Source organism: Pomacea canaliculata, linkage group LG2 (assembly GCF_003073045.1).
Source record: "Pomacea canaliculata isolate SZHN2017 linkage group LG2, ASM307304v1, whole genome shotgun sequence".
NCBI lineage: Eukaryota > Metazoa > Mollusca > Gastropoda > Architaenioglossa > Ampullariidae > Pomacea > Pomacea canaliculata.
The window spans coordinates 8,418,891-8,440,581 of record NC_037591.1 but is presented as its reverse complement, the minus strand read 5'-3'; the positions used below and the strand labels follow the sequence as shown (position 1 = coordinate 8,440,581).

Genomic DNA, 21,691 nt, shown 5'->3' with positions numbered 1-21,691 from the left:
TGTGTAAAAGTGCAAGAGAAGAGTAGAGTCGAAAGGAAGCCAAGGGGAGGAGACTAAAAAATAGCAGAGAAGAGAGACGGTGAGCAAAAGAACAAGAAATGTCGGGTTAACACCCGATTGTCAACGAGCATCAGTCAGTGACCTTTGTTCGAAAACAAAAAGTGTTGGCTCTTTTGCGCTGCGTGACACCTGACACACAAGCTATAGGGCAGACAAACATGCTCGGAAAAAAATCAGGGTTTACACTCACACGTCACAGTTAGGTGATTTTCCCACCCATGCTGCCTTTAAAGACAAAGTAAAATACCCCCAACACACACACTCACAAACAAAAATTTTTTTTCAGCATTTTTATTTCAAAGTTTTTCTATCTAGACAGTTCTCTGTACTTTCCTAAAAGTTTTTACTCTCTACCTTCTTCATCTTCCTTCCCTTCAGATTTAGAAAGTAAATGTTTAAAGGAGAGGAAGAGGACAGCACTGCCAATGAGTTAGTAAAAGACCGGCTGGGGATCACGACCTGCGCATCAGTTGTTTCTGTCTCGAATTAATTAACGCTGACATCATGAACCTTGCCTGGGCATTATAGCGGGTGTATAACTAGGGTGGTCTGCATGCACGCGATTGCCACCGAAGTGGGAGGTCAAAGGATTATCGCATTAGCAAGGGAAGATGTTTAAAGCTTATCTTCAGCAAATATCCCTTCAGGATCCAGGATGTTGAAGGATTCCAAAAAAATAATCAGTGGTAAGGCTGCAGGCAATGCAATACTAGCTGATCGACATTTTTGACATATTACTAACACTATCGACAAGGGGCAACATCTTTTGTCAGTTGCCAGATTCAGCCACGACGGTGTAAAGACAGTGAGGTAGTGTATCAAGACAGGTGTAGGTAGCGTGTGGAGACACCTGAAGGTTTTTCTGACGAATACTAAAGGTAGTGTGTAAAGACAGCTGAAGGTAGAATATAAATATATTTAGAGGTACAATGACCACCATACTTTTTTCAGTTGTCTTTACTGCTGTTCTTCCTTCTTACCACACAAGTGTATAAGTGCTGGTAAGTGAATACCAACGGCTCATCAGATATATACCCTAGTAGCATTTGGAGGAGAGGCCATATAGGACCCATGTGTGTCCCATATAGGACCCATATGAGCTATCTTATGACCATATGGGAAGCCTATATCGGCCCAACCGCCGAAAGCGCAAACAGGTCCGACCGTGGGCTGAGATGGGCTTCCTATATGGGAAGCCCATGTGAACCTAGATACCTAGATTTCCAGCTATTATTGGTTATTTTAGGTATTTTGGCATATTCTGATTTACGTTGTTTTTAAATCAGGATATGCCAAAATTCCTAGAAAAACCAATAATATCAAATGCATCAAAATAACCCTATAAATGCCAAACAAAATGTTACAAAAAACAAACATGATTTGTCGTTTTCTGATGTTTATTGAAATTGTTTAATTAAAAAAACTAATTTTAAATATGCAAAAAATTGTACAGCTTACTTGTCCTCCAATTCGTTCCCCACCCCAGAACTATTTACTGACTTTAACAGTCTGTGCTCAGGTGCCCTTTCCCTTCTGCCATTCTCTCAATCCCTAGCACCAGCTAACCAGCTAGAGATCTGCGTCTGCAGTTCTGCTTCAGTAGCTTGAGGGCAAGTTTTTCGTGCAGCATCTAAAAATAGAACAAATATAAGAATATGAAACTCTGCGTAAAAATAATCACTTAATTGTAGGTCACTGACCCTAATATCCAGAACATAAGGTGAAATAAAGAAAGTACAAGCAAATTATATAGATATGTAAAGTGGCACAAAAATTTTAAGTGCTATAAACAGAAAGGAACTACAAGTGGAACTGCATTTGAATTTCAGGTAGAATTTCTATAGGCAGGAGAACTCTGGAAATACTGATTTCAAAAACAATCCAGTACATGGGAACTGTATAGATGTCTATCAACTGTCATCTTAATTCATTTCTACACAAAAAATTAACCAGCTGATTAAAGGACTAGACATTGCATAAACATATTGACTTTTACAGACAAATGAAATATTTTTCTCAATGACTCATGAAAACACAGAGTCAAATATTTAAATCCTTACCCTGAACTGTTTGTAAAAGAAAGGGGTGGTTCGTGAGTCCCTTCTTTCCCTTCAGACCATGGAAGTTGTAAGACCTGGCTAATTTATTTGAAAATAGCAGAGACCGTTTGTCCCTGACGATATGCTTTAAAGTGAATCCCCCATGCATTGCCAAATAGCATTCCTGGAAACAGACAATAATAAACATACATCATTTTTTAAAATAAAACTTGCTGTGGGCAGTATCATGATACGTGTTATGAGAACTAGTATTATAAGACCAAAATATGGATGAAAACCATTAAGGAAGTTTCATATTTATCTTTGTAACCAAGCTAAAGTGCTTACAGAAAATTTATTATCAGCTGTAATTCATGCCAGCATAACTATGCCTTTGTTACTTTTTAGTACTGCAGACATGTCATTTGTTCTATACAATAAAATGCTATGAAAACATTTAAAGGGAATAGCAAAAATACACTTGACTCCTCCTTCTAACAAATCAGAAGGTTCCCAGTCACTTAATCCCCAGACACTTAATCCCCGACGCTTCATCCTTAAAATGAAATTTTAACTATAAAAATTATGAAGCCGGCAAAAAATTTAATTGAAATTCAAATAATTATCTTCATATAAACATCACAATAAGTTTTACAATTAAAATAAATATTGAAATACATTAATAATATTCAAATTATACTATTAACTTCAACATCATTTGAACATCTACAACATTAGTTAAACTATTTTAATTGTAAAAGCGTCGGGGATTAAATGTCTGGGGATTAAGTGACTGGACACCAATCAGAATAAGCAAATTATAAAGATATGTAAAGTGGCATAAAATTTTAAAGCGTTATAAACAGAAACAAGTGGAGCTGCATTTGAATTTCAGTTAGAATTTCTATAGGCAGGAGAACTCTATCCATAAACTGTCATCATAATCCCTTTCTACACAGTATTAACCAGCTGATTAAAAGGACCAGACATTGCATAAACATGTGTACATATTTTAAAATTTGCAATGTAATTCAACCACACTGAAATATTTTTTCTCAATGACTCATGAAAACACAAAGTCAAATATTTAAATCCTTACCCTGAACTGTTCTTAAAATAAAGGGGTGGTTCTTCAGTCCCTTCTTTCACTTCAGGCCATTATAGTTGTAACACCGGGCTAATTCTGTTGAAAATAGCACAGACAGTATACCCCTGACTACGAGCTTTAAGCTAAAGCCTCCCCTCATCGCCAAATAGCATTCCTGGAAACAGACAAAAATAAACAAACATCCTTTTTTATAATAAAACTTGCTGTGGTCAGTATCATGATACATGTTATGAGAACTAGAGTATTATAAGACCAAAATATGGATGAAAACCATTAAGGAAGTTTCATATTTTTCTTCGTATTCTAAGACCAAAATATGGATGAAAACCATTAAGGAAGTTTCATATTTTTCTTCGTATTCTAAGACCAAAATATGGATGAAAACCATTAAGGAAGTTTCATATTTTTCTTCGTAACCAAGCTAAAGTGGTTACAGAAAATTTATTATCAGCTGTAATTCATGCCACCATAAAAATGCTTTTGTTACTTTTTAGTACTGCAGACATTATACAATATAATGCTATGAAAACTTTAAAGGGAATAGCACACAGACACTTGACTCCTAACAAATCAGAATAGAGTACATACCAAGCGTGCACGTTTTCCTGGATCTGTCTTTAAATCCAACTTGAGACATTCTACACCTCTGAAGATTTTAAGGGAAACTGTAACCCTTGTATCAGATGTCAGCTCCTTTTCTTGGGTTTGGCACTCCATCTGCGCAAGCCTATTTTTCACGTCTTTCACGTCAGTTTTCATCTCTTCCAGAAGAGACAGTATATGCTGTACAGCTTTCTGTAGTTTATCTTGTTTACCTGGAACCAACAAATGCAATAGCAGAAAACATGTAAAATAGTGATCCTTATTTATTTCAATTTTTTTTCACTATGGCAAAAGAAGCCTGGGATTTTGCACTTCTAGTTATATTTCACAAAAACACTGTTCAAAAGTCTTGGCCGAGGGTAAGAACAAACAAAATGTTAAAATGATTATGAACAAAATGACTTCAAATTACCTTCCAAGGGGTTGGGGGTCCCTGTGCTGGCAGGATGAACACCAGACAAGGGGCGCTGGAGGCGTGAAGGCAAAGGTGCTAATTAGATGTCACAAATCAAGACCAAAAGCACAGCATAAATTTCCCTTTAATATAATCACGTACTTTAGTCCCTTTCACTCTTATAGGGCAAAATCACAACCAAAGTTACACTGTTTGTGCCGTAATGACATGTTATAGTGTTCAAACAGTTCATAAATTTTCTTCTGCACAAGAATTAATTATGAATATTAGGAATCAAAAAATAAATTGCACTTACTTAATGACTTGTGCAGGAGAACTGGAAGCATAGAACATGAGGAATCTGGCTTTATAGCTCTAATTAATGAAGCTTGCATCTGGTTCAACAGATTGTGATGGCCAGTTGCACATCCTGTGACCACTTTCATCTTTAAATGCCAGCAGCCAGCTATCTAGAATAACAGTAAAATAAATTATTGACCATCATACAGTCATTACCATTTGTTGTAGAGAAAATGCCATTAAAGTTAATTTGTCCGAATCGATACTTTTAACGCTACTATCAGTAAACAGAAGGAACTGTCGAAATTCTGTTGCTTTCGAATGGTAAAGTTCGTGACCTACACTTTCGTAATCGCAATTATTTGAGGAAATTCTGACAGCTCCGAATTCTCTGCATCGCTAACGGCTAAAGAATTATCAAATTGCAAGCTTTCAGAACTGTTGGGCCTGATTTCTACTTCTCTCTGGAAAACTTGTGCATTTATTGCGTAAATGTGTACTCTAATCTTTCTTTTCTTAGCGTAATATTCTGCACTGAACTTGGAACTAAAATCTCAATAACTATGCTAATTTAGAGTATATAAATTATACATACTGTTATTGAAGACTCCAACACATGTATCAGTATTGGAATTGACGGCGGAAGAAGCTTAATTATAATTCCTGTTGCGAAAAGTGTAGAACAAAACTTTGCAAATGGCGCGCAGTTCCGATCACCTAGTACACCATTGGCTAAAAGTCACGTGCCATTATTAGGGGTTATGGCCCTTGGTTGGTAAGAGTACTCTCGCCCGTCAATATAGGTAACCTATATCGGGCCGATATAAGCCGAGATTTCGATGCGCATAGGGTATATATAACACGAAGATAGTACTCCTTTTAACTATATATATATATGAGTGGCGCACAACAAACCGACCCTTGACTGGTAATGGTCTTGACAAGGCCCACCTGTCTTGCGTGAAAGTGAGCAAGTCCTATACAAGACGCACAGTCCATTTCTTCACCATAGTAAGCCAGTCTGGCCATCACGGCGTCGACTGCCCTCCAAGGTACCTTGAGTCTTCGACAGTTTTTCACATGGCCAAACCAGACCAGCTTGACTGTTACAAGTATAGGAGTTACACAGTACTACTACAACTGTGATGACATGCTTCGTACACAGCCATTGGATTTGTGTTTTCTTTACGAGATCCCTCGAGCAGCCTCCTCAGGCATTTGTTCTCGAACTCCTGAATTCTCCTCTCTCTATCGGCAAGTAGGGTACACGTACATTTCACATCCACATGGGCAGGATCGGTACTACTAGTGATTGGTACACGTTGTACTTTGTAGTAAACATGATGTTATGGCTGCGCCCTGTCCAGCCTAGTCATTACCGCTGGTTGCTGTTGGGAGGGGGGATGCGCGCAGTATTTATAAATTAAGATATCGATCATACACTGACAAAGCAATTTAAGACCCTAGCGTCGAGACATGAGAATAGGAAAAGACAAGAGTATATTGTTTTCTTTTTTGTTTTTTGAAACTCTGTCAGGAATAATCTAGAGTACAAGTACTACACACAAGAAAACTTTAATAACTCATAAGTTAACAGCGACAGCGTTACCAATGTCAGTAACGATAACTCTTCTCGCAATACCACAATGTTGATTATGATTGGACAGTCACCTCGGAGCTCCGCTCTATTTTCAAAGGCACACAAACACAAAAGCACACACACATACAAACGAGAGAGAGAGAGAGATCACGGTCAATTTTTTTTTAAATATCGAAGGCAGCGTTCTACGTTAATCACAAAAAAAAAAATATTTGCTGCGTTCCTGCGAATTCCACCGGAAGTTGACAGACGTTGCTACGAAAGTACACTCACACTGATGAAAACTTTCCATTTTCACACTAACCAGGTAGAATGACATCGGAATTTTCCAGCGTAGATGGGTGATAGCTTAGTAAGTTCTTTGTTGGAAAAAAGCAAGCTGATACAAAAACAGCTTTTTCAGTCAAACCTATTCAGATGCATCGTTCTTTTAAGCACAAAAGATGCTTAATTGTTTCTCATTATGTGATTCTTGTCTCAAAAGACGTACGCGAATAATATTCGACCAAGTATGGATAGATGGTACCGTCAGTAACTGGAAAAATTAGTGCTAACACTAATCAGTTTGGACATTTTTGTTTCAGGCTTCCCACTTCAAATAAAGCAAATTTCTAAGATAGTACTATATTTATTGCAAAAAGCACCTGTGCAACACGCTGACCCGTCAGTAATGGAGAGTACTGGGGCGTCAGACACACTGAAGCAGCAGTTTCGGATGTTACAGGAACAACAGCAGAAACGACTTATGTTAAGGCTACAGCGTAAAGAGGAGAAAGAAAAGAACAATAAATCCAACAGCGCACAGAATAGTACACCAAACTACAGTGGCAACGAATTCGGTGTGTCAGACACTTTGAATCTAAAGGTAAAAGAATTTATTTAGCTAACTGAATTGTGACAATGCTACATAATAAAATAGTTTAATTGTAGAATATATAAAGAGTCAATACTGAATGTGTTTTTAGGGGTGTGGGTGGGGCTTAGAGATATGTATTATTTTCTATTTTTCATGCATGTCTGTTTGGAGGTGTGTGATTGTAATTTGTTTGTTTCTTTGGTAGCTTGGAGAAAAGGCAGTACCAATTCCCAGCTACTTATCAGAAGAACTTGTTGACCATCTTAACACACAAATCCGGGTAAGATTAGTAAAGGTTACATTTATTTTTTAGCTTTTCATCATTCTGTTCAATTAGCTGTATATAACAAATATGACACCATGAATTTTGTATGACTTTGCATATTGTAAACATTGTTAGGTAATGCAACTTCAATCATAGGATAATGGCAAACTTTGTTTTGAAAGTAAAATGGAATTTATTTGTTTATTTGTGTTTATTATAAGAGAACTATTTCAGTTCATGGTCACAAACATATACTTAATTCCTTATTGATTTAATGATAGGAAATGAAAGATGAAAATGGACGTTTGTTCAAGCTTCTCAGTGAAAAAGACTTTGAAATCCGTCAACTTAAGAAGAAGAAAGCTGATGAAAAAACTGCAGTTATGGGTCTGTAGCAAGTTATACATGATTATTTGAAGCTTTTTATTTTTATGTTTTAATGCAACACTTACCCTATCAGCAGTAAGTATAGGGCTTATCAGATTTTAGTAAACGAACAAAAAAAAACCAAACATGTGAACATACCTGCAATTCATTTTAATAAATGAACCAAGAACGTGAGCATGACTACAGTTCATTTTAATGGTAGTAACAGGCTTTTGCCTTGGCCTGTGATTTAGTTACCTACAGTGGCTTATCCTGATTCATGAGTTTGTGTCAACACTAAAAACAAAGATACATTCTAGTGTATAAATGGGTTGACATGGGATGAACTAATAAAAATGCTAGGTCACCGATTCCATTATTTACCAGTTCAACATTTAAGTCACCACATGAGTCAACTGAACCACTATCAAGGGTCAGTTTGACCACTGCCAAGAGCTGAATTAACCATAGCCCTGAGTTAATTAGACCACATTTATGATCTGTTTCAGCACAAATATAAAGGAACTTTGCTGCAGTCTCTTTTATTTTCTTATGCTGTAGAGATAAAAAGAGGATATTTGTGTTCATCTATGGTAGCTGCTGCTATTTCTTTTGAGATTGAAATCTTTGTTATTTTTGATTGATCTTTCTCTAAGGGTGTGTAACCTAATTATGCCAATCTCATGGTTGTGATGATTAACTTGCAGACTAACTCATGTCATGTGTATTTAAACTGACCTTTAGGTGTGGTCTAATTGACTTTTGGCTATGGTCAAATTGACCCATACATGGTAATATCAACTTTGTCAAATTGGTAAACTGTCAAATTGACTTTCTTCCATGTACAGTACTGTGTGTGTCAAATATTAATTGTTCCAAAAAGAAAGAGAGAAAGAATAGAAAGATACAGAAATTATGAGATAGCTAATTTACAATCTGGTATGTTGAAACAGTATTCTTAACTATTTGTCTCAGAGACTGAGCTCCCAGCTTGAAATATTTTGAACAGATTCTGGTCATTAAAGTACATGTTGGTACCCCAGCTGTCTAAACAACAAGATGTACATTTTTATTTTCTTAAAGTATGCCTACTAGAAACAGTCATTAGAAATTAAATTTTAAATAGTTGAAGGGACAACCATTTTATAAAATGTAGGCAGTACAAGTACATGTTTTGTACCATCTTGGGTAATGTTTACCCATTGGATTGCAGTAAAGAGAAACAACAGAGATTAAATTATTTTGTATGCAAGGAGTTATTAGAGAAGGACAAACTTAAAAAGCTCAGCAAAAAAATAATAATAGCACATATAAAATTGATTTTACCATAAAATTTTAATAAAACACTCATGTCTTTGTGTAATCATTAATTATATTATCATCATTGTGGCTAGAATCACAGTTGACTAATGAGACTGCTGCTACCAAAATAGTAGAACTTTCCAAGAAGATTCGGGAGCTGAATGCAGAGCTTGAGTCAGAAAGGACAAAGTGCAAACAGTTTCAGAGGAAATGCCAGGAACTGCAGCAAGTAAGCAAAAAGTGACACATTTAAAATCAAAGCAGGTGTCTTTTGTGATTATTTTTAAAACACCTTTGTGCATAATTTATGAGATTCTTTGATAACAAAAATCATAAAGGAATTGCTGTGGAAAAACCGTGTACATAACACAAACCAGAATGAAACACTTGACCTGAAGAAGAATTTATCTGTATAAGAAGGTTAGATTGATAGGTATCTGGATAATAAGACCAGTTGCTATCTGAAACAGTTTTCATGTCCATATTTTCAGAATTTTAGGCTTACAATTTCTGGAGCAAAGATCTTCTAATGGACCTTTATCTGTTGTCTGGTCCTAGAACTTTATTTACCTTTTGCGCTATTCACATGCTGATCTTATGAAGTGATGAAGACAAGTGTTGAGGTAGCCACTTCTGTCACTTAGAGACAAGGAAACATGTTTAAAGGCCATTTTCTTCTTAGAAATTAAATTTGGATGGGATAAAATTTAGTGTTGTCGGGGTTTTCCTCATGATGTTTCCTCATCTTGGGTAGAAAAAAAAATTAAATCTGCAACAACTGCTTCCCTTATGTGCAGCTAGTTTCCCAAGCAAATACACAAGGTCAAGGGGATATACAATCTCTCAAGTCCGGCTTTGGCTCAGTTGTCAGTCTCCAATCCATGGCAGAGCGAAAGGTACAGAGCAGTTTTCACATCCTTTCTTTAAGCTTGGCTGTTTCATGCAGATATAGGAATATATAGATGTATGTGTATATAATCATATTGTCAGCTTCAGTTGTATTTATTATATCAGTTCCACTGTGCCAATGGCTTACACATATGCATATGTACATATAGTAGAATGAGATTGGGCCTGACGTTCACACATACAGGCAAACATACACGTGCACATGCTGGGTTAGCTATAGTAGCAGAATGTAATTGACAGCCCAGTAACCCTGTGGCAATTGAGACAATTAAGTTATACTCTTGCTGATTGTGTAAGGTTTGATGCAGGAGCAAGATGAGGTGGATGTGAAAGCACTGCAAGACAAACTACGACAGACAGAACTCAAAATGGCAGACTATAGAAACCAGTGTCAGATCCTGAAACAGGAAATTAAAGTCGCACACAAGGTGAGATAAACAGGGATCCTAACCCTGAAGTAAATATACAGAATTTTTGAATAAATTATTTTGCATCATTCAAAATAAATATAGTTGTGTATTCATGATACTTGTTTAAAGAAATGATAGATCATCTGACAAGGTCAAAAGCATTCATTTGATTGATCACATCATTCTATATTGCCTTTACATTTTGTATTTAAGTTTTAAGATTTATGACTAAAGTGACTTTTTATTTTTGTAAGTGTTGCCAAACAAGAGTTCATATAATTCAAATAAATACCATGTGTCTGTGGTTAATATAAATAAATCTGTTTATTTATATAGAACCTTTTCCAACCACTTCATGCAGACTTACAACGTAGAAAGACCCACACATGCATAACTCACACACCTTAAGAAGGCATAAAATTCACCTTGCTTTCATGCCTAAACACACACACACACCCTGACACAGATCTCCTGGAATAATCCACACTTCATAATTAACTTTGCTATACCTTCAGGAACCTAAAACTTTTCAAAGTATAATGTGCAAAGTACATGTCATGCTACTTAAGTCTTCACATGATTTGTGCAGATTTGCTATTGAATCTATTTTGCTTTTAAATATAGTAATTGTATGATAGAGTGACAACTTCTGCTGACAGGTTTTGTCCCAGGAATTAGGGGAAACTGCTAATCTCCAGACCCTGCTTAACAATCCTAGCAACTTTCGTGGACGTGCCCAGCAGATTGTTGCATTGCAGAACAAGGTATATGACGTACTTTTATGGCGGTCATTTTTATCTCTGACATGTTTAGCATGCCAGTTTTGAAGTTTCATGTGCATCTTTAATGTTCTGTCAATCTATACTCTTTTGCAAATAAATGTCTCATAAAAGAAAATATTGCAGACCTTGTGACTTTAAATTGGCATTTTTCCTTTGATGCCATTGTATGTTATGGAAAATGTTGAAAACAACAGCTAATGCTCAAGTGTACTTTTATGAGTATTGATTATTTGTAAAGTGCTCATGAGGAAAACTAAAGCATTGCAATGTGCATCTGACACATAATGACTTATTCACTCATACTTAATGCTTTTTTCCTTATCACAATGGTGGCTTCTCAGGTAGAGGAGCTGAAGGTACAGCTGGAGTCACAAAACTCATCATCAATAGAGAATGAGGTATTGGGGAAAGGGTCTACTGCACGCAGACATACACAAGATGAAAAGTATCGTGAAGAGCTGCGCCGCTTAGAGAAGGAACGCAGAGAAGCCCAAGAGGTGAGAAACAGTTTACAGACTTTTTTGTTGTTGTTGTTGTTGTTGTTGTTGTTTTATGTTTTGTTTTATTTATTTATTTATTTATTTTTTTGAGGAAGAGAAATAGAGCATTGGGTGAGGGGAGCATTTGCAACATGCACCACATTCACCAACATGATAAAGAATTCTTTAGTTTGGACATATTTTGCTGCTATATGACAAAATCTGAAAAAGTTAAACACGTATCCTAAACATATATAGATAAAAATATTTCATGGCATGAGACATACTTTGGGTTAATTGATCAGGTATGTTTAGCAGGTGTACATAATGATTTAATAGAAGTAATTATACCATACAGTGTAAGTAGCTATTTGAAATAATTTTTAAAATGTCATGGTCAATTACAAAGGGCAATGGAAATTCGATCATGTACTGTTCACAGGTTGACTTCTTCACACATGTATTTTCTTGTCACTTATATGGCATATTGGATGATTGCAGCGTGAGGCAAATAATAAGAAAGCACTAGAAGAGGAATTTCACAACCAGAAGCAGCGCATGGAGGCAGCTAAGGCTAGGTGAGGCTTTGTTATGTACCATGTGTCACAAAAATGGTGTGAGAAAGATAATGCTTGTTTATTTTTTATCTTTGACTGGCGCCCAGTCGCCCTCTTTTCTAGAATTAGAAGACATAGCAATTCTCATTGCAGAGCCATTTATTAACATACATCATTGGCTTATAGCAGCCACATGCGACAGCACTGTAATACTGAGACAGCCCAGAGAGCTCTTCAAACTCAGGATAAGATACTTCTGAAAGTGTCTGAAATCCATCCTGATAACAGGCATGTCCTGTCTGGAGAATTTTTCAACTTTCATCAGGCCACCGATTCTGTGTACCTAAATGCAGGACTAACAGATTGAGGCTGTCCTTTGCTGTTTTGGATGCAAGATTTCTGAACGTTACTGTGTGCAAATGAATGTAGCTTCTCTTTAAGCCTGAACCATGAATGTGTGAGAGTCTATTGGTTCAGCGGCTATGAATATGTTGTGGTATTGTTTTATTGTTGTGCTTTCATATAAAGCTGCCTCCAAGTATCCTCTGAGATAAATAATCTTATCTTATCATGCCCACACTGGCATTTCACAGTGATATATGGTGACATATAGACATAATCCAGTATCTGGTAAGACACCAACATCTCAGTATACAGTTTATGTGAATTCTGCCAAATGTGGGTGGCTCAGGATTCCCTCTACACACCATTGCTTACCCTTTCCTGCCTTCAAACTTTATAAAGTTTTAATTTTTTTACTTTTCTACATTCAATTGCTCCATAAGGATATTTCGTCTGGAGTTTACTGAATTGTCATATCAAGAGAATAATGCCATCGGCTGATGTTAAGTCTTTTTTTTATTATAGAAACAAGATTCTGGCTAGTGAAATAAAGATGCTGAAGCAGCAGGTGCAAACCTTGCTGAAAAAGGGACAAAATGATGATGAGCTGATCCAGGCTTTGATGGTGAGCTTAAAATAGCACTAAACATGCCTTATAATTCCAGGAAGATAATGGTCTATATATGAAATATTGTGCTGGATTTTAACATTTTTACCAAAAGGAAAATCTTTGTCTAACAGGGGAGATGGTGATGGCAAGCACGACACAAGTTGCCAATCTTATACAAAGTTAAACACTTTAGCCCCAGTGCTAGAGTTTCAAAAAATTTAATATAAAGATTCAATAGAGGAAATAGCAGTGTCTGTAGATTTATTCCTCTGACCAAAGGCAGAAGGCAGAAAGTCATTTATTTTAATCTGAGTCAAAACTATTCCTCTTGTTGTGCTGAAAGCCTTCATGTTGTCTTTGGCATCATCTAAAACTGATTGTGACTGTATTGTAAGCTTGACTCTTTTACAATCAAATGAAAAAAGTCAGTTATTCCAACAATGAAATAAGATAATGAGACAAAATCTGAAACAGACAAAATTTTTTGGAGTGGAAATGAAATTTACCTTTCCAGCAAACATTTTTCTAACATCACCACCCCCCCAAAAAAAAGTTTCTATAAAGAAGCACTTTAACAGCTTGAACCAGATTAAAAAAAGAATAAAGTAAAAGAAGTTCACAGTGTTTGGTTAAAAACTGATGCCTTTAATACATTTCTGGCCTTGGGGAGAAGCTGTGATTTATTGAAGTATCTCTCTTTACAGAAACAGCAAACACAACTCAAGCAGATGCTGGAGGAAAGCAATGTGCGAAAGAGTGATGCAGAGCAAAAGAAGGAGGAGGCTGTCAAGCACCTATCACAGCGAAATCAGCAAGACAACAATGTGGTCGGCCAGCTAAAGGCCATTGTGGCCGAGAAGGAAAGCAAGGTCAAACAGCTGGAGCAGGAGCTACAGCAGCTGCAAAAAGACAAGATTCAGGTGAGGCCTTTTTGTCTGCCAAACATCTTCACATTTTAAAGATATCATTTTACCTCTTACTATGGTATGTAGACCTTGTGTGGGAGGCTGGAGCGAAAAAAAAAGACAATATTTATTCTCACAGATTATGCCACATGGTTTTTAAATAGCTATACTTTTGCATCCTATAATACCTCAGTATCACTAATTAAGTCTTTTTATTTCCATAGAATGCAAATCACAATGAGTGGAGCTCATTCACATTAGAGACCCAGCCCAAATTCGTGAATTCATGGTCAGATCACGATACAGTTGTGTTGGCATCCATTTCGCCACCTCATTCAAGGTGTGTCTTTCACAACAGAATAGAAAAGGAATTAACAATAAACCTATGATATATTTTTTTAATGTGTAGCTTATCAAGTTTGATAGATACAGCATGTAACTTGAAAAAAGTATTTCAAGAGAGTTACTTTAAAGTTTAAAAAGACCATTAAATATGAAAACCCTGTAGAGAGATTATATTTGAGTTTGTTGGCTTAATACAAACGTGGAATTTCTTTCTGCAGTCCATTGGCCTAGTGTTTTTTGCTTATTTTGTTTTCCACTATCTTTACTCAACAGACAGAGTCAGAGACCGTCTTCTGTTCACAATGACACAGAAAGAGCAGTTTCCAGGGGTTCTGCAATGGGGTTAGTAACAGGATTTTGTTTGATCAAAGTAGCTTAACACAAATGCAAAATTGTGGATTGTGACTTTGTTTTTCACTAAAAGAAACTAAACTTTCAACTTTTATTTTCATTTTTGACCTCAAGGCAGAGTCAGAGACCATCTTCTGTTCACACAGACACAGGAAGAAGTTCTGCTTTGGGGTTGGTAGCAGGATTTTTTTTTTTGTGTGTTCACAGAAATGTCCTTTAATTTCACAAATGTTCATCATAACCTCTACCTACAGAGACAATTATTTAGTCACTGCTTCACACCACATGCATATCTCCATTTACAAATTAATAGTTTTACAGTTTAAAACCTTTGCCTTACTCTTATTTACAAATGTTAATACAAATTAATTTGGTTATTTGGGCATACAATGTCCTACTTTTTCATTTTGCCTGCAAGATGATAGTATACAAAATGAAAGCAAGCTAAGATTTTTTTCCCACTTTCAGCAATCAAAGATGTATCAGGGCTTCTGCTAAGGCTAAATTCTTTGGGGTCCCAGGGACCCCTTCTTCAGATTTTTAAGGGGTCCCTATTCTTTGCCCAAATTTGAATGGGACCCCATTGACGAAAATTGAAGGGGTCCTCAGAACTGTTAATGCGTACTGTACGCAATTTTTTGCGTAAGCAGAAGCCCTGATGTATTCATATGTCTGTCAGGGATGAAAAGAAAATACAAGGGGATCTTCAGTATCAGTGTCAGGAGTACCACACACTGTTGCGGGCAGCCAGTGTTGAGCGTGAAAGGCTATCCCAATTGGTGCAGGTTGTGCAGAACAGGTAACACTGCCTTCATTTTGGAAGTTCAACTTACAACTTTCTCTAAAATAATGATTTATTACAATTTAAGTTTATTACTTTTCCAGGGAAGCAGATGTTTTCATTTTCCCAAAAAGTTTTTTCCAATAATGATGTTTTTCAAAACAATTTCAAATTATTTCCTAAATGAAGGGAGATTTATCATCTAACACATTCACGGCTGGAAGAGATAGAGATGAAAAGTCATTTGTAAGGTTGTGTATTTGCAGACTGACACAGGAGAGCTTAGCACTAGCAGAGTTGCAGTCCGAGCTGCAAGCTGTGCGAAGACAGAATGTGGACCTGGAAAAGCAGCTGGGCCGGCAGCAACTCGACTTGACTATGAAAACAGGTGTGTTGTTTCATGATGAAGCAAGTGCAGTGCTAACTTTTTATGTTAATATATATTTAACCTGTCAACACTTTTTAAAAGCCTTTCATTCCGGGACAAAGTACTATGTATAATTAGACAGTAATTTAAAATCTTACTTCTTAGTGTGTTGACATTTCAATGTTCACTTCATGTTCTCCAAGGTGTCATCTGTCTGTTGATGCTTGAAAAACAAACTTTGTTGTAACTGTTGGCTTGTAGTTTTTTTGAACACAAAGCTCGTCACCACATGCGAAAATGCACTTTACAAATTTCCGATATTAAAATTATTGTTAATTAGGTAAAAAGAAAGGAGCAGGACGAACAGTGCTAACTACTGATGGTGAAGATAGTATAGGAGAGAGTGAACCTGCTACAGGGCCTAGAGAACTGCAGGAGATTCTGGCAATGTAAGCATAGCCTGTTCACTACAGCAAAAAACTTTATATATGAGCTTGTTTTGTATTATCTTATTATGGATGATGATGAGCCAAAAACAAGGACATATTAGATTATTACAAACCTATATATTTATGAAAAGAATAAATTCTTTTTTGACTAAATGCTTTTTTTTTTTTAAACTTGCTAAAACTGAGCTTTGTGTTTACTGTGGCACATAATGTCACATGGAAACCAGTTCATGTACTACGAATAACTTGAATGAGGTTTATAAGGATTTTTTTTTTTAATATTTAAGAATTTTAATGTAGAAGCCATATAGAGCTTATTTATGATTATTTCCAGGATGGAAATTCAGAAAGATGAAATCGAAGCCCTGAAAGCTGCACTGCAACGTACACTGCAGGCAAAGGAAGAAGACTTGAAATTATACAGTACAACTATTGAAGAAACCAAAACAGTTTTTCTAGAAGCTCTCCGTCATCTTAAACAGTCAAAGCTGCAGCAGATGGGCTGATCAATGTTTTGTTCTTTTCTTTTCTGATACACCAACAAATTGTTAGTTCTATTGCTAAAGAAGAGCTCTTACTTTGGCAAAGAAATTTGCTTTTATGGAAAAGTGAAAGTTCGGAAGGTTTGGAAAGGTTCCACCTTTCTATATTCATCTCATTAGATGAGATATGTTGCACATGGACGTAATAGTTTGGGTCTAAAAACTGCTTGAATTACTCAGTAGTGTGATCCATGAAGACAAAGATTTGTGATCAATGCGGACAGTTCTGTATCTTACTAGTAAAGGGATCAGATCAAGACATGCTGAAAAGATTGATGTGGACTTGTACTGACTTCAAAACACACCAGTGCAAATTTTTTATCAGTTCAAAAACAGAAGTGTATTATACAGTGTGGGGGTTACAGTAACCAGTGCAACATGCTTTTATTGAGCATTAGAATAGGATGCACTTTGTAGCCCACCTCATCTATGATCATCATTATTCAATGGTATTTAGCATTTTCTAATGCACAATCACATCAAGGTCATTCATTGGATGTTAATCATTAATGCTTCAGCACATTTTTCTATTCAGTCATTTGTAACATAAAGGGTATGATGCAGAGTGGCTAGCATGATAGACTATAATAGTAAAAAGTCTGTGCCTGTTTTTGTTGCAAGGCTACTATGCTTTGATTTATATTATCTATGATGGATGGGAAATGTCTGTCCTGCAAATCCGTGACATCATTGATCCAGCCCACCAAGACAACCACAGATTTCAGTAAATCTATAAGCTTTTTCAGTAGCAACATATATAATAACAATCTTTGAGGGACAGACAAGGAAGAGACAAGAAAAAGACACACGACGAGACAGATATGTATGCTTCTTGTTGGCTGCCCACGGCCTCTATGGACAACTTTGGAGAATTATGCATGCACCGCAAGCTGAGGGTAGACCACTTTTGGTTTGATGTCATTTGTTATGTGTAGTATTCTTTGACCATATTAGGTTTTACAAATTAAAAAGTGATCATCAATATTACTGTGTGCAGTTTGCCTACAAGTGTCCAACATTATCCTTTCATGAATTTTGAAATGAAAAAACTGTGGCTGGTAAAAGTTTGTTTGGATTTTTTTGAGTTTATTTGTGCATGTGTTAGCATATTTGTGTGTGTAGACACTTTGTAAATGCCATGAACTCCTCAATCAGGAGGAGGTATGTGTGTACCAAACAGTCATGATTGTTATTATTGATGTATTTTCACTGCACAACCACAAACAGAAAATTGTGCATTGGGAAAAAAAAAAGGATTTATTACCATATACTGTCTCCTTTAGGAACTTTCTAATTACAAACACATTTAACATACTCCAAACAGTTGTTTTGCTATGCTTTTCATAGTAGTAGAACATATTTTTGTGCATCTCACAAGGAAAAGGCAGATAATGAGGAGTCAGAGCACAGCAGTTACAGGCAGGTTGCAAAAGTGTTAACATACTGTGGTGAAATTACAGCTTGGTCAATTAGAGCAAGCTAATTTTTAAGTAGGTAATTCTGTGTGGCCCACAAATGATGTTATAAATATCCAAATGGCCTTTGGAGGAAAAAAAGGTTCCCACCCTTGATCTATGGTATAAATCAGTTTGATGCTTTCTTTCAACATAAGCAATCACAAAAAAAATGCCTATTAAATTATTTAATTCAGAATTTTAAATGTAACATGGATAACTATGGAGATGGTGGTGCAAGTTATGAAAATGACAGCTGGATGAGCACTGATAAGATGACAAAAGTATGACATCTGACAATATTATGTCTTCATGGGTTCAGCACCATCTTCACTCTTTCCTTGCTTCTCCAGTTCTGCTCTAGAATATCAAAAGAATGAAAAGAAAATTCAAAATTTATCCTTATAATCTTATACATGTATAGAAAAGGGTGGGCACATTTTGTTAGGAATCTGAAGTGAAGTCTTCCTTGTGATCAGTAGGATATGCTATACATACTACAAGTGGTTATGTTCTTGAAATCCATAAATCAAGCATTCACTAGTTGCAAATGGTTCGCAATAATTTACTAAATATTTTTGGATACTTGACTTTCTTAAGGTTGTGACAACCTATCTTTCACACAAGAAAAAGATTCTATCAGAATTATGCAGATGCTTAGTCTGTGATATTATAGTTTGGAAAATAGCAGTTTCTATGAAGATAAATCAAGACTTTATTACTAAAAGCAAATAAAATTAGACCTCTGTCCTTTGATGTAATCTTTCGAACAACGAGCCAATTTTACCTTAGCTGTTTTGAGAAATCATCTTCAATGTTGTCATCATCCCAGTTATCTTCCCAAACATTAACATCAGCAGAGTCTTCATCTTCTTCACCCCAGTCTAGAAAAAATGGCAATGGCATAATTAGCAAATATTTGCGATCTTAATCGATATTAACACACACTATTATCATCACAACTTAATTTTAAGTAATCCTACTGCTTACGTGAAAACTGAAAATGTTATTATGCGCCATGACCACGGGCATGAGTCAGCCTTTTATTTATTGCAAGATCATTTTAAGTAATTTTATCATCAGAAAATAGCAATGCTTAGATGTATGCAAAAAACTGCACCTTCCGCAGGGAATTCCTCAAACTCGTCATCTTCTTCTAAGAGACCTAAGTCTGGCTTCGGTTGTTCCGACATTTTGATTTTCTTCGCCTTACGCACGAAGCATCTAGAAGAGTCCAGAGTGACGTCCCCTGAATTGACTCTTTGCAACCTAATGCACCTCCGTCCACACCACACCAAGCGTTGATGTGGCCACATGGTTAATAAAATATTAATAAACGACGGTTAAAATTAAAGAGACCACGAGGGCAGGGTCAGTGAACTTGTGGTTTTCCATTGTTGCTAGAGTGCAGATAAGTCCAACCCTTTCTTTTAGCCACATCCGGATATCCATTTCAAAGGGCGAGTAGCAGTGAATTAAAAGTAGTTTTAGATAGAAATGAGATGGAAAAGCTTTGTATGTCAGCGGGTAACGAAAGCCAGGGAATATATATTGCTACCCGCATGCTCGCTCGCCATCCTCTATGAGGCCAAAGATAAAGATTTTTGATTTCCTGATCATAATAGGGTCAAGCTGCTGTACCATCGCGTGAAATTTTTAGTAACCCAATAAGCCCAAAACATAAACACATATAAAGGAATAGCAGATTTGCCCCCGTGATTTAAAAAAAAATACTTTGGCAGTGATAATCAGTGTCTAAATCTGACTGATGTCTAAAAAAAATTCTAGTGGGGTACATTATAATTGGAGGAAGAGGTCAAATGACTGAGTACGAAATATTTCCCAAGCCTATAAACATCAGCATGACAGGAATTTTAAAGAGGTCAAACCTGTGATGTCACAAATATTCACTGATCACGGCTGTGACAAAGTAAATCAATGTACCCAGTACCCTTCTGATATTTATTTGGTTTTTTTTTTTTTTATCTCTTTCAGATCATGGCACGTGGGTTTTATAGGCTGAACTCCTTCGAATCTGCAGAAAGCACTGGTGTTACTCAGATTTAGGAAGGTAAACCTTTTTTTATTTGAAAAAAGAAACTTGTATCCACTTTCTACCTTTAAAAAAATCCCATACCTGCACATTAAACACATTGTAAATAAACGAAATCTCCTACAAATGGCACGAAGTTGTAGAAATCTTAAATCCATTACCAATTATTGCGCTCACAGGGGTAGTGTTAAAAAGAGCACCAATACAGGAGGGGAGGGGGACAGCAGTCCCCCTGAAAATAGATACAGAGAGGACAAGAATGTGAATGTCGTTCACTGTCAGCATGAAGTTTGCACACGCACACACACTTTCACCCATCTTCCTACGCTAGTGTAGTAGCTAAGGTGAAACTGGGGAGCTACATAAGGCGGAAAGTAACAGGGGTATGTATCACAGTGCTAGAAATGAAGCAGTAAAAGGGTGTGAGAAGCAGAGGTGACATCTTTCCCAAACTAATAATAATAAACGAGAGATTTATATAGCGCTTACTCACGCTCATAAAAGAGCGTGCTCTTAGCGCTTGAAACATGGACAACATACGAAGAACGGAATGATATACAACAGCACTCATGTCTAATAAAAGACATATATAGAAAACGCAAAGAGGAATCGATTAACAAGAACAGGGAGTTTCTTGATTAGGAAGAGGAAGAGGAGTATGGATGCAACCAAAAGACGGAAAATGAAGTGGGGCAGGGTTTGAAGATGAACTGTTGTTTGGAGTAATGTCAACAAAGAGGTGGAAAGGTGGCGGATATGGAAAGGGAGAGAGTTTCAATGTTTTGCTACAAATCCTGTGACCGTATGTTGCTGTTTTGGTGACAGGAATAGTTAGGATACAGATACCAGACGAAGAGTGTAGTGGTATTGCTGGGATGTAGGGGAAGAGAAGTTCAGAGAAATAGCGCAGGAGCCAGCAAAGAAATTAAAACACAGCACGGACAGTTTGTACTGAATGCGAGAAAGATGGGTAATTAGTGGAGAAAACGAAGGAGAGGAGCGACATGGCCTCGTGTCCTTGCTCAAAGCACCAAACCTGCTGCGCAGTTCTGTACATTCTGGAGTTTCTGAATGAGGTATGAGGGGCAGCCTGCGAGCAATTAAGGAGTTGCAATAATCAAGCCTAGAAAGAACAAACACACAGACACGAGTGTTGGTTGCGCGCGTAGAGAGAATTAATGGCGCTGGTATTACGTAGTTCATAACAGGCAGACTGACAGACAGCTGTGACCTGTTTGTCAAGGGTCATGTCAACAGTGACAATGAATTCCAGATTCTTGACGAATGATGTAAAGGTGATGTTGGTTTCGCCCACTTTGACGTGCTTGGGCGGACTGACGAGCGATGATTGATATCTTTTTCTCGAACAAATGATCGAGGACTTCTGCTTTATGGTCGTTGAGTTTGTTTTTTCACCATCCAGTATTAGCAGTAGAAATGGAAGGAGAATTAAATTGTGGCA

General features: G+C 36.7%; 2 protein-coding genes and 1 long non-coding RNA gene across 5 annotated transcripts; 1 reads left to right on the top strand and 2 right to left on the bottom strand.

Moving 5' to 3' along the window:
- Window positions 1-48: 48 nt before the first annotated feature.
- On the bottom strand, window positions 49-4,513 carry LOC112557399. Its single transcript, XR_003097950.1, has 5 exons — window positions 4,223-4,513; window positions 3,796-4,022; window positions 3,199-3,361; window positions 2,121-2,283; window positions 49-1,690 (listed from the first exon to the last, which is right to left on the bottom strand). It is a non-coding gene; the product is annotated as an uncharacterized LOC112557399 (long non-coding RNA).
- Window positions 4,514-6,295: 1,782 nt separating this feature from the next.
- Window positions 6,296-17,789, top strand: LOC112557804 (coiled-coil domain-containing protein 13-like). 3 transcript variants are annotated; one of them, XM_025227855.1, is made up of 19 exons: window positions 6,296-6,411; window positions 6,689-6,969; window positions 7,166-7,240; window positions 7,507-7,612; window positions 8,986-9,122; window positions 9,691-9,789; window positions 10,111-10,230; window positions 10,872-10,976; window positions 11,336-11,491; window positions 11,975-12,051; window positions 12,898-12,997; window positions 13,687-13,902; window positions 14,112-14,227; window positions 14,506-14,574; window positions 14,698-14,754; window positions 15,263-15,382; window positions 15,631-15,752; window positions 16,072-16,180; window positions 16,515-17,789. In XM_025227855.1, the coding sequence occupies exons 2-19, from the start codon at window positions 6,775-6,777 to the stop codon at window positions 16,684-16,686; spliced, it is 2,151 nt and encodes a 716-aa protein (XP_025083640.1). In that variant the 5' UTR covers window positions 6,296-6,411; window positions 6,689-6,774; the 3' UTR covers window positions 16,687-17,789. The 3 variants fall into 3 exon arrangements, with proteins under 3 accessions (XP_025083640.1, XP_025083642.1, XP_025083641.1); XM_025227856.1 differs by having other exon boundaries at window positions 6,346-6,456; XM_025227857.1 differs by lacking the exon at window positions 14,698-14,754.
- Window positions 17,790-17,963: 174 nt separating this feature from the next.
- Window positions 17,964-19,455, bottom strand: LOC112558068 (26S proteasome complex subunit SEM1-like). Its single transcript, XM_025228256.1, has 3 exons — window positions 19,297-19,455; window positions 18,964-19,060; window positions 17,964-18,536 (listed from the first exon to the last, which is right to left on the bottom strand). Exons 1-3 carry the CDS (start codon window positions 19,367-19,369, stop codon window positions 18,479-18,481), a joined length of 228 nt encoding a protein of 75 aa, XP_025084041.1. The 5' UTR covers window positions 19,370-19,455; the 3' UTR covers window positions 17,964-18,478.
- Between the last annotated feature and the right edge of the window lie 2,236 nt (window positions 19,456-21,691).